Source organism: Polypterus senegalus, chromosome 10, assembly GCF_016835505.1.
Source record: "Polypterus senegalus isolate Bchr_013 chromosome 10, ASM1683550v1, whole genome shotgun sequence".
NCBI classification, from domain to species: Eukaryota; Metazoa; Chordata; class Cladistia; order Polypteriformes; family Polypteridae; genus Polypterus; species Polypterus senegalus.
The window spans coordinates 181,306,811-181,319,888 of NC_053163.1; the positions used below are offsets into that span (position 1 = coordinate 181,306,811).

Consider the following 13,078-nt stretch of genomic DNA (forward strand, 5'->3'; position numbering starts at 1 on the left):
AGGCCACGCTGTCGATTTACCACTCGATCTACGTTCTTACCCTCACTTACGGCCATGAGCTTTGGGTAGTGACCGAAACAGTAAGATTGCGGATACAAGCAGCCAAAATGAGTTTCCGCAGGGTGGCTGGACTTTCCTTTACAGATAGGGTGAGGAGTTCAGTTATCTGAGAGAGACTCCGAGTATAGTTGCTGCTCCTTCCCATTGAGAGGAGTCAGTTGAGGTGGTTCGGGCATCTGGTTAGGATGCCCCCTGGACGCCTCCCTGGGGGGGTGTTCCATGCATGCCCCACTGGGAGAAGGCCACAGGGCAGACCCAGGACATACTGGATTGATTATATCTCCTGGCTGGCCTTGGAACGCATCGGGGTCCTCCCAGAGGAGCTGGAGGAGGTGGCCGGGGAGAGATAGGTCTCGGCTTCCCTGCTTAGGCTGCTGTCCCCGCGACCCCACCTCGGATAAGCGGTGGATAATGGATGGGTGGAAATTGTCTTTAATAATTGGCTATCCCTTTCCAAAATATACTGTACTTTACAATTCACTATGAAACATCATTGCATTTAAGTATAAACAGTAAACCCTGAGTTAAGTAAATTTCTTAAAAAAAAGCAGCTATTAAAAAAAAAAAAAAGAAAAGAAAAAGACAACATCCAGGTCTTCCAGCACTCACCACTTTCTCCCTCGATCGCAGCACACCCAGCTTGCCAAAGCGTACATGGAAGGGAGAGCACTGAAGAGACCCATCAGGCTGACGAACTACGATCACATCAATCCCTCCTGTTAAAGTTGCTGGGTTTAAGCCTTTATAAAGCTCCTTGACAGTAACAAACACAGTTTCTGCCAACTGCCCCACGTAGTTCATGGTCTGAGACTTTGGAAAGAGAAAGAAGCAAATAAATAAATAAATAAATAAAATATTATTCAAAAACATTTGATCAGAAGATCTGAGAAACACTTGAAAATCCCAGCTACTTAATACTAATAAGGTCCATACACAGAAATAAAAATGAAAACTATTACGAGACACAAAGCAGTGCCAGTTTTTACCTTGACATAACTTCTTAATATAAAAATCAAAAGATAAGAGTACAATATACTAATAAAAAAATAACTTTGAGTTACACATTAAGTCTCTTTCCAAAATTTCATTCTATCATCTCCGCAACATTGCCCGCCTCTGTCCATTTCTGCCCTTTAATGATGCTCAAACTTTGGTTCATTGTTTCATAATGACTCCTATTGATTACTGTAATTTCTTCTTCATTGGCCTCCCTGCAAAATCTATACAGAAGCTACAGTACATTCAGAGCTCTGCAGCCAGAGTCGTCACCCACACAAAGCGTTTTGCTCACATCTCCCGTGTTCTCTCCCAGCTTCACTGGTTACCAGCTCCATCAAGGATTCAATTCAAGATTCTGCTTCTCAACTTCAAAGCCCTACATAACCTTTGCCCAACCACCTTCTCCCACTTAATCCTGAGGGGGCTTCAGCCTATCCCAGCAAGTATAGAGTGCAAGGCAGGGCCTCAGTTATTTCATATAACTAAAAAAACTCTAACTGATCAATTGTGATTTGTTAGTTTGTACTAAATAATGGAAATGAGATTTTTGAGACACACCAAGAACTAGAAAAATGGCAAACACTTTCCTCAATTAATTTCCCCAATTGTGGGTTCAATGTTACACATTTAGAAATATAAGACAAGTTAATTTTTATTTATAAAGCACATTTAAAGCAGCCTAAGCCAAACCAAAGTATTATAGAAGATAAGCTAAAAGAACAATTGAAGAATATATATAACAATAACAAAACCACAACCATGACAAACCGTACAAAAAAGGATATACTCAAAATATCTGTGGACACACACACACACACACATACACAATCATAATCATAATCATGAATGTACCTAAACCAGCCTATACAAGCATAATGTTTAATCTCAAGAGAGATCAAAGGCCACCGAAAAGAAGATAGTCTTTAATGATGACCTATAAGTACCTAATGTCAGCCAGACCTAACATAATAAGCTAAACTATTCCAAAGAGAGGTAGTGTCCACTGCAAATGCCTGATCCCCCCTTTGCTTCAATGTTGACTTTGGCATCACTAAGAGCATCTGGCTAGCAGACCGCAGTGCTCTTGTTGGTGTGTAAATGTGAAGGAGCTCCAAAAGGTAAGAGGAGGCCATACCATTCAAACATTAAAAAACAAATATGTAAGCAAGAAAACAAAAAAAGCATAATATACAGCATACTGCGTGCATACGTACTTGTTATATAAATGTGTCCTCCCCTACCATCGTCTCACCTGTTCTGGTACACTGAAGTGATAACTTTGGAATGTGCTAGAAAGTCTGGCATTGTTTTACTGCGATCAAGGTTTAACATTTATCTACTGTTTATGAACACATTTTATGGTGGGCTAGGGCTAACATAAGGTGGATGCATTGGCACACTGCTTTAGTAATTATATTTACATAGAAGTTAGTAACACATTTAAGGAGACTAATCAATTTAAGCCAAACTTCACATACAGTGTTTCATTGGTGGACTCAACCTTACAAGAAAACTGCTGCAAAATAGAAAGAAAAAAAACTCAATTATGTTATAAATGAACATTTGCGCTTCAAATGGAAAAGGTGTTTCTTTTGCATTTTTCTCTACATCTAGTTTACGGTGTTCTCACTTCTAGTTTACATCTTCTCACTTACTATGTATTTTCTTCCACAACTGTGCCTCAGTTGAAATTCAAACAGCCAGAAAAAACACTAAACAATGGTACATGGTGGTCAAAATCTCCTGCAGTGGTTTGGCAAAAATCAGCAGGCTTCTAGCTTTTTTGTTAAGAATGAACAAGGTTGTCTATAATGTCGAAACCGATTGAAAACTCAAAGCGGACAATCAGACCCTGTCACAAAAGTTTCCCTTACCTACGGTATATGAAGAAAAAGGAGAAAAAAATCATTTCATCTTTATGAAAAGCAGATTTATCACAGTAACAGTTCTTAATGCAAAGTGTGTTAGCTCAAACATCAGGCCCAGTAGGATACACACATGAAATAAAGTTTCAGCAAAATGGCTACCCGCCCTCCTTCATAATAAATGTGTCTCATCTTCACTCCTCGACATAAAATAATACAAAATAATGTATATTTTTACTAAAGAAACAGATTGTTTTCAACAAATATTTAAAAAATTCCTGACACTCACTAAAAAAACTGGTGTGGTTCTTCACATACTTAAAGAGAAGACATCATGTTGTACCAGAAGCAGAGAAGATGTGCACTTAGTGTAACTGATCACCTGGAATATGTGGTTACTGCCTTATGCCTGACCCTACAGGTTTACACAAGAGATCTTCGAGAAGTTGTGATGGGAAAAATTTCAAACAAGAAATTGAATGATGGGTGAATTCAGTGAAGTGGAGGAACTGGGAGGTAAAGAAGAAAACAGCATATGCGCAGAACATGTTTGAGGAGTTCAGGCACTAAGCAATTTAAGACTTTTTCTTCTCTTTTCACTTGAAATGTTTAATGTATGTTGCTCTTCTGTGTGAAGGTTCTTATAGCTCACTATCTGTTATTATGTAATAATAGTTTTGCATAAACACAAAAGGCCACCTGCCTATCCCACAAAACTGGTCGTTAAATCAGTGCCATCAAATGTGCAGACAATGCTATTTAAAGAAAGGAGAGACACACTGGTACACAAATTCCAGATGAATACCAATAATAATCCACACAGCGTCATAACTGACAATACAAAGTTAAAGTCACGCCAATTTTTATTACTTCCTCTTGTGGTATATGGCCGGCATGTCATCCCGGCCAATACCCCAAGGCCACCAGATGGAGCCCTCCCTGCAGTATGGAGGTCCCCCGAAGACCAGCAGGGAATCATGGACTATGTAGTTTTTATACACAACCCTGCTGGATACCACAAAGGCCGCAAGAGGGAGCTGCAGGGAGGACCGAAGAATCATTTGTGCCCTATAACCCAGAAGTGCGTCACAGGAAGAACAACAACAGAAGTGACGTGCTTCCGATTTGAAGAAAAGGACTTGTACCTGACCCGGAAGTGATAAAGAATCACATGGACTGGGGATTGGGAACACTTCCGGGTCAGAGTGTATAAAAGGACTGTGGGAGCTCCCAGATTGGCGAGCTGAGCTGGGTGGAAGGGTGGCAACGCGTCTGGGAGTTGAGGATTGTTTATTGTTATTGTGATTGATTTGTTTATGAGTATAGTGGAGGAGAAGGTGCTTTGTGCACTGTGGCATTTAAATAAAGTCAACTATTGGACTCTTTCCTGGTGTCTGGAGTCTTGGACAAGGGTTCAAGGGAGCGATAGCGCCCCCTATCTGTCACACTCTACATTCTATTCATAAGAAAAGTGCAAACAACATTCTGTCTAAACTGATGATTTAAATGAACACAAAGTAATAAAATTAAGTACACATCTCATTTCTACTTTAAATATTTTTGACCTAGGACTGTTAGTTTAATCTTTCTTAGTGATCACTGTTTTAATCAAAAAGTTAATTATAAGAATCACTAGACATTAAGCCCGTTACAATAATGGGCGCTAGAACAGTAGTGCATAAACATTATTAGGAACAGTCTATATTAAATGGCAAGAGACCTTGACCTCATTCTGTTTGTTGTCTTAATTTTTTTGTTTAAAATATTTTTGCAAGAATCCTAAAGTAAAAGTAAAATAATATTAAAAATAGAAACGTATATGACAATACAGTAAGTATAATTAATATTGCCTTAGTGTAAAACTTTATAACAATCTGTAATACACAATATCTGAAGAAGATATTTAGGAAAATGTTTTTATTTTTTTACCTCAGGAAAATTTTCAATAAAATTTCATTATAGACAACATTTTTTGTAAACACTCTTGTTCAGGACCATCTACAACGTTGACAACAACATCTGTAAAACGTCTAACTCTTGATAATGCAACATATAACTGACCGTGGCTGAATACTGGTTCTGGCAAGTAAATGGCAACTTTTTCTAAGGTTTGCCCTTGAGCTTTATTAATTGTTATGGCAAAGGCTAATGTAACTGGAAATTGTCGCCTTCTTATGGTAAAGGGTAAATTAGTAGAGGATAGAGCCAAATCAATACGGGGAACATTCTGACGCTCATTTTCTTTTTTACAATCGATCTATTTGCTCGTATTTTTCTTTGTCCTTCAGCCTTTCTTTTGTTGATGTTTACTTGCTGAGCTGAACGTTCTTCCAGGAGATGTTGCTTATATACGATTTGAGTGTCTATGTCTTTTGTCCTACTTGACATGTCCTTTTTTTTTGGGTAGCATGTTGTTAGTAGATATTTAGTTAATAAACATGCGCGAGGTAGTATGTGTGGCGTCTTCCCAGCAATGGATTTTATGTGCGCGGCGCGACTACCCAATCGGCACTCTCCCCAGCAATGTTGTCCTTTATTTGCTTATCATGCGCGGCTACGCCATTCACTTTGTGCCCAGCTCCCAGTGTGTGTGCGTTCACGATGCCGGTCGTGCGTGTCGCACCGAGCCTCGCGCATGCGTACTTCACCAAAAGACACACACACACACACGGACACCTGGACGCACACAGGGGTTTTATTAAAGAGGATGATGACCACAAGCCTGATAAAAAGAAAAGACGAGAGCAATTCACAAGGTGTCCACTTCCAAGACCCAAACAGAGTCTACCCACCGCAGGGCCTCTAAAAAGTAGTCACCCCCTTAGAAGTTTTGGCATATTCTTGTTATACAATATTGAATGACACAGAATTTAATTTGGCTTTTTTGACATTGATCAAAAGAATACGACTCTTTTTGGAGACAAAGCCAGAGAGGCGAGATTGTGTTGGTTTGGACATGTGCAGAGGAGAGAGATGCTGGGTATATTGGAAGAAGGGTGGTAAGGATAGAGCTGCTGGAGAAGAGGAAGGCCTAAGAGGAGGTTTATGGATGTGGCGAGAGAGGACATGCTGGTGGTGCGCATAACGGAGCAAGATGGAGAGGACAGGAAAATATGGAAAAAGATGACCTGCTGTGACAACCCCTAACGGGAGCAGCCGAAAAAAGAAGAAGAATGTCTAAGTGAAAACAGCTCTCTGCAAAGGAGTCTAAATTATTTCGAAATATAAGACGCAACATAAATGATCACATGAGTGTTCACCTCCTTCCAATTAGTATTTAGTAGATGCAACCTTTGGCAGCCATGACAGCCTTCAGTCTGTGTGCACAGGTCTCTATCTATCAGCTTGGCCCATCACCACACTGCCACTGTTCTACATTCTTCTTTGCACAACTGCTCAAGCTCTGTCAGCTGCTATGGTGATCGATAGTGAACAGCCTTTGTGATGTCTAGCTCAAATTCTCAGTTGGATTGAGATGTAGACTGTGACTTAGTCACTCCAGGACATTAACATTGTTGTTTTGAAGCCATTACAGTACAGCTTTGGCTTTATGCTTGGGGTCATTGTCTTGATGAAGAAGGTGCGGGTTTCTTGTAAACTGTGTCAAATTTCCCTCCAGGATTTCCCCACATTTTGCCACAGTGCAGAACTATCAACTGAGCACCAGTTTCATAATTAGAAGCCAGGCCTAGCAGATAAGGAAACTTGGTATTTACTTCTATGGCTTATTAGTGCTTTCACTCTTCTAAGACAAACCTTTATCAAAATGTACATTTTTCATTTTCTGAGAACATTATCAATTTGTTTTGTGGCACTGAACAGATATGTACAATTTATTCCTTCCAATCTCTCTCATCTATTTCAAAATATTGTAAAAACAGATACTTGATGATGCATGTGCACTGGTTTAAATGGATGCACGTGAGCTGGAGAACTGGTGGTTCCTTTGTCATTTGCACCTCGTTATTAACTAATGGCTGCTTAGGAAAACAGGCAGCCCCTAAACCTAACCCCAACTTAAAACCTGAATGTAGCTATTCAGACCTAAAATTGGCAATTAAGGGTTCTGAACCATAACAAAAAGAGTTAAGTAAAGATAAGTCCAAAAACACATATTGCTTAAGTGGTAAATAAATGGGTTCTGATTAAAAACTTTGTTAAAGCAAACCCTGCAGCCACTGGAGACCTTCAGGACCAGAGTCGAGCATGCCTCGCTCTCTTGTGTCATCAAGAAGCTTTTTTATATAGTGCCATAGTGGCTGATCACACAAGAATTAGCAATAGTTGTATCTGCTGAAATCGGAAAACTTATACATTTCCAATGGCCTTGTCACTTATTAGTGAAATTATTTTTTAGCTAAATGCAATAATGTGTTAACTGCAGAGTCAAAAGTATTTATTTTATACCTTCTTTGCATTGACACAATGGTTAGCTTAACTGGGCTTTAATATTATACGATCTACTAGTTATTACACTATCTTAGTTTTTGCTTTTCTCCCAATATTTTTCAGTCTATTGTCCTCTTTCTTTTGAAAAACCTTTACTCATTCCTAGGAGTCAATGTCATGTGCTCACTGAGCTTGTCAAAAAAGGCATTTGCCTGTTAAACTCCTGACTAAATACACACAATCAAACATAAGGCTACATTTCCCTTGGGAGCTTTTTAATGCTGCATCTTTGTCCAAATAATATGATATACCTCATACAATATTAGAAGTCTTATTAAAAATCTGTAGAAAGTCCACTTTCGTCCCATTACAAGTATTTACACCAACATTGTTCAACAGGTAAGGCAATTTTTAAAATGTAAATAAATGAGTTAGAAGCATTTTTATTTTAAAACATTCTGATTTCTTATTTAAACAGTGCAAATGTGTATATAAAGCATGCAAAACACATCACTGACAACAGTAGCGTATAGAATATGTAGAAGAATAAGGTACTACTTTCCATTTAAGCAGCCATTTATTTATTAAAAAACTATGCAAATGTATGTTTCACAAATGCTTCACTGCAAATGGTAAAGAACAAATACATAATAGGCTATAAGTTGTAGCTGCTTATAAAAATGAAGCAAAAATAATATCATGCCCAAAATGTGGATGGTGAGGATGAGGATGATGAAGAAGAGGACATCAACTGAGCACAGGCATCAGGGTGATTGTGCTCCAAGTGTGTCTGCAGATTGCTCGCATTTGACAATTTAACAATACCTGTCTGAATCCTCGTTTAAGTTTTCTGTCTTTCCTTTCCTAATGTGAAACTAAAATGAAATCAAAACTACCACAGTTATGCTTTGCGTGGAAATCATCTCCAACTTCAGTGTTACTCCTTTTTATGCGGATTTGATTACATTTTATTGATGCAGGGTGTTCTTATTCATTATTAAAATTCAGTTGTACAAAAAAGTGCGAGTGCATGGGGCATGTCCCCGTAGGGAGCCATTTACCGGTCTACCAGGGCTATTAGAGTAAAGCCATGTAAATGCAGGGAGAACATGCAAACTTCACACAAAACACATCCTCAAGAAATCAACGCAGGTTCCAAACCATTGCAAAGGAGCACTAAACGAGGTACAGTTAACGTTACTCCAGTTTTTCCTTTTGTGGATATGAAGCATGTGTTTAAACCAAAATGTGCTTTTTAAAGGTGTTAACCACCCTACACGAATAACTCTTCACCTACCCATAGGAAATGGTGAAGGGATTCTCTCTTCCCAAGGCACAGGTGCCGAGACGCCTCCAAAGACATGGTGGACCACTCTATTGTGCATCCCTCCTTACTGCTCTGCTCCTCCAAGGCAGCACTGATGTTACGACTCCCCACACTTTCACTTGTTGACTCGACGTTCTGATCCAAAGTGTCCCATTTGAAGGAGGTCCCCTCTTTCACTTGTGATTCTTAAAACTTTTTGCCGGTCTTTTTAGTTTCACTTTTTCTTTCAGCATTTTTTTCTCCTCCTTGCAACCGCTGGGAATTTGTCCCATTTCATTGCTACATCACCTCCAGCTACAATCCTGCTACTTGCTCTGCTCATGCAAAAAAACTCTCACCACAGAAGCGTACAATGCTCTGGCTGAAAGTGTGCTGCTTGATTGTGTCACACGCACACACGCACTCACGCACGTGACTCCAGTGGCACTTGCAAGCTAGCACTTTCTGAATGGATCAGCAGCTTTCCCTCTCGCTCTCTTTCTCGGCCTCTCCCCATATGTGGGATTGCATTTTGTTTTGTGTTTTTATTTTGTCACACGCCCCAGTTTAGCTTTTTCAAAATCACAAAAGCCGTTGACACAGCAGGAGAGCTCCAGCCCAATCAGGTGTGTGGCAGTGTTCAATTACAGAACTTCACTTTCTGGGATCAAAGTAACAACTTCAGTTAGTTGTGTTTTCCATCTCTCGTGTCTGTCAGGGTGACACTCCCACATTTCAAGGTATGTACACAGTTCCGTGAAGATTTATGCGATTACTGTTAAGTGAAAATTGGCTCTTACAAAAAAAAAAAAAAAAATTTTAAATTGTACTTTATAGGCACCTTTTGTCGTAAGTGACCGGCTGCAGTGCAGAAATGACTGTAGTTAAAGGACAGTTCCTGTGTCGACATGGGTTTTCCTACTGATCTCCAAAGATGTTTGGTTTAAATGAGACTTTAAATTTGCTCAGCTGGTGTGTGTGCCCTACTACAGAATGGCACTTGTTAGTTTCAAACTTATGTTGGATATAGTCACGCTACAGCTAAACTCAGCCTTGTATTAGAATAAGCAAATTCAGATTATTACAATAAAAAGCACAAATGTAGAGCTATTACTTTTCAGAGTAGCATCATGACTATAACAGGACGATTACCTAATCCTTGGTATTACTATATGTATGTAATGTTACTCACATAGCCTTTAATTTTCTATATGCACTTTTTCCTGAGCAGTCTCACTTCAGCCAATCCCTGCATTTGCAAATGTAATGTAGTTACAAGTCATAGATGAAAAGCAATGCCACACTCCAACTCACTCAAGTGGGCAATTTAGAGTCACTAGTCACCGTGCTAATGCACTGTGGAGCAGGATCCTGACAAACCCAGAGTAACCATTAGGCATGAGACCACACAGCTCTCCCACAATACAGTTCATACTGTGATTCAGGCTTCACGATAACAATATTCTTACAATATGAAGTCTTCCTAAAAGAAACTGTATATTTAGTGTTACTTGTTAACAGATACTTTGTAAAAAATACACATTGTAAAATAAATTCAAATCATTATGCAAAATCGCAAGTTTTAACAAATATTATTGTAAGATTTTCTTTTGTATTCTTAAATATGGAAGCAAACACCAAGCTGGAAAACCTGCGGCAGACAATAAATGATAATTAAGCCCAAGAACAGGCGAGTTTATTTAACAATGAAAGATCGTACTCTAAGAAGTAGCACAGTTCCACTGTGATCAGCCTTACAAAATACAGGGTGGTCCAGATCTAATTATGCAGATCCATATCGTCTGGATGACTTTGATTTATAAAGGGATGATTCCAGTTCGGCGCAAAGACGATTCTTCATGTCGTCAGTCCACACACTTCTCGATGGTCCGGGATTTTTAGGATGATTTTCTATGTAATATACTTAATAAGTTATAGCGTAATGATAATTGCATAATTAGATCTGGACCACCCTATAGTAACCACAAACTGACAACTAGGCCAGGCTATTCTAGAACTGTTCCTAATGTTGAGTTACTCGCTCAGAATCCCCAGTCATCCTTCCATGACATGTGTGGTCTCTGCCCACAACTCACTGAAGACCACTTATCTTCACACAGGGCTTTTATTTATCCTATGCTCCCAGAAACTCCACTTGCATTCTTGAACCTTCCCACTCTTGTAAGGCATATCTGGAATAATCCTGGGGTCTATGTAATACAGAGCTCTGTGTGCCTTTGTGACAGGTTGCTGTCAATTGTGCATCTGGCACTGCCCATGTTCAGAGTAATCAAAAGGCTACTACAATCCTTATATTATTTCGCTTGTGTCCGTCCATACTCGATATACACAACAGTTATCAAAACTACCATATCCCTCCACAACAATAGCAAGGAATCCGTGCTCCTGGCCGAGTTTTGGTCTTGGGCTTACTTTGAAGTCTGCCGTTCTTCAATGTGACCAGTTATCGACTGTGGTATTTGACTTGTTTATTCGGTGCATACGTTGTTACTGACCGCAACTGCATTATGACATTACCATTTTACACCTCCTCTTTCCTTCACTTCAACGTAAGCCTCCTGATAAAATGAAAAGGGACATACAGCCTAGCTGCGACCAACATACTTACACAAACACACAGAAGCAGAGACATCTACATCACATCAGACCAACCAGCACAGGCAAGATGCCTTACAACAACAAAGACAATACATGACAAACCACAGAGAGACATTATCCGAAGATCGGCGGCAGCAAGTCTTGCACCTAGAGATTGAAGGAAAAACAAATTACACACACAACCATTCTGAAGAGCAGTAGCAAACTGCCAGACAACAAGAAACACTATGACGGGAAAACTACAGGGATTCCATAACACTGACAACTCAAAACAAGATTTTCCCTTTAAATTACGGCTTAGGTAATTTCCCCGTTTGTTTAGCATATTGTATGACTAACACCAAGTTACGACGACAAACGTTTAATAACGTTGGGAGTTTATTTGCCAGGCCCTGTTTTTACTCATGGCCAGTTGTACACTACATTTTCCAGAGATATATCGAAACCCGGGTTAAACGTACAGGTACTATTGACACTGTGTGACCATGAGCAAATCACTTCACCTGACTGTGCTGAATTTGAAAACCAAAATAAATGTACATGTTGTAAGTTGACTTTGATAAAGGCATCAGTCAAATAATATTCATTTTTGAGATGCTAGTTGTTGTTATATTGCGGTAGAACATGGAATACCATTCTGTCAGATACAGCACTACTTTTAAAACAATTGTGGCTATAACAATGTGCAGTTTGCATAGGTTTTTTTTTCTTTTTCTAAATACAAAGCTGAGCTATTAGATTTGGAAAGCTGGAAGTACCACATGCATTTATTTGACCACCTCTGTATACAATATTTAATTTTGTTTCTTTGTAATAAAACAAAAGACTAGGAGTTTGGCCTTTATTTGGACCCCACACTCAGTTAGAAAGAAACAGGATATGCACTGGAAATGGCAAACAATCACCAGGACTTACACTGACGAGCAGCGTTTGAACTGCAATGAAGCATGTAGGGTAACTTATTTCAAGTAAGAAAGGGAAAAAACATGGAGAAATACAAGGAGAAGGCACGGACAACAAGAGGATTCCGTCTCAAGAAATCTTTAGTAATTAGGCTACTGTTGCTTTTTTTTTTTTTGTACAGAGGAAATGTGTCAGATGTTCATAGTACAGCTTTTCTCACCTATTATGGTTACAACTCTGGGTAATACAATTCAACCACTACAAGGAAAATGCTTGGTGAAGAGCATACGCCTGGCTCCTTCTTTTACAAATCTTGCCTCCATTTATCAATACGACATCATACAAAAGTTTCCACAAGCACAAAGAAATTAAGGGCACACTCAAGATTTCATAGCATAAAAAGATGTGGTGCCAATACTGTATATACAATTTGTAGTACTGTTGTACGGGCAACTAACAAATAAATTACTATTACCACTGTCCAAAATAATCAGAGCAAATGGCAAAAGCTAACATTGTCATTCATCAAATGGACTGCTCTATTGCAGGACTGACTATTACGAAGCCTGCTGGAAGGATGAAGGATAATACCATCTCCAACACAACAGCTCGTAACTATTAAAACAAAACAATCAAAAGACAAACTTAAAATAGAAAAGCATACCTGAAATGTATTGCAAAGCTCGCCGGGCTTACTGCTAGTAAAGTCATGAAGAACAGCGAAGACATCAACAAAAACACTTCACTTCAGGACTCCAGTCTACAAAGCTTCTCAAGTCTGCCTACAGTGAGTGATGGCTGACCTCTCTGATGATAGCTGGTAGCTAACAGATTGGCTAAAGGTAGATAAACCATTATGTTAGACAATTAAGAAGGTGGTATCTTATTTTTATGAAATGCCCTTAAGACGCCCGCTAAGTTGCTAACGTAATAAAGT

General features: G+C 39.2%; 1 protein-coding gene across 1 annotated transcript in view; it reads right to left on the minus strand.

The window, feature by feature from the left end:
• The window catches only part of LOC120538397 (phosphatidate phosphatase LPIN2-like), an 88,555-nt gene that overhangs the window by 53,168 nt on the left and 22,309 nt on the right, over positions 1-13,078 (minus strand). Inside the window, exon 2 of the mRNA XM_039767913.1 lies at positions 670-870. Coding sequence (XP_039623847.1) covers positions 670-861 — 192 coding nt within the window. The 5' untranslated portion in view covers positions 862-870. The remainder of the gene's footprint in view (positions 1-669; positions 871-13,078) is intronic.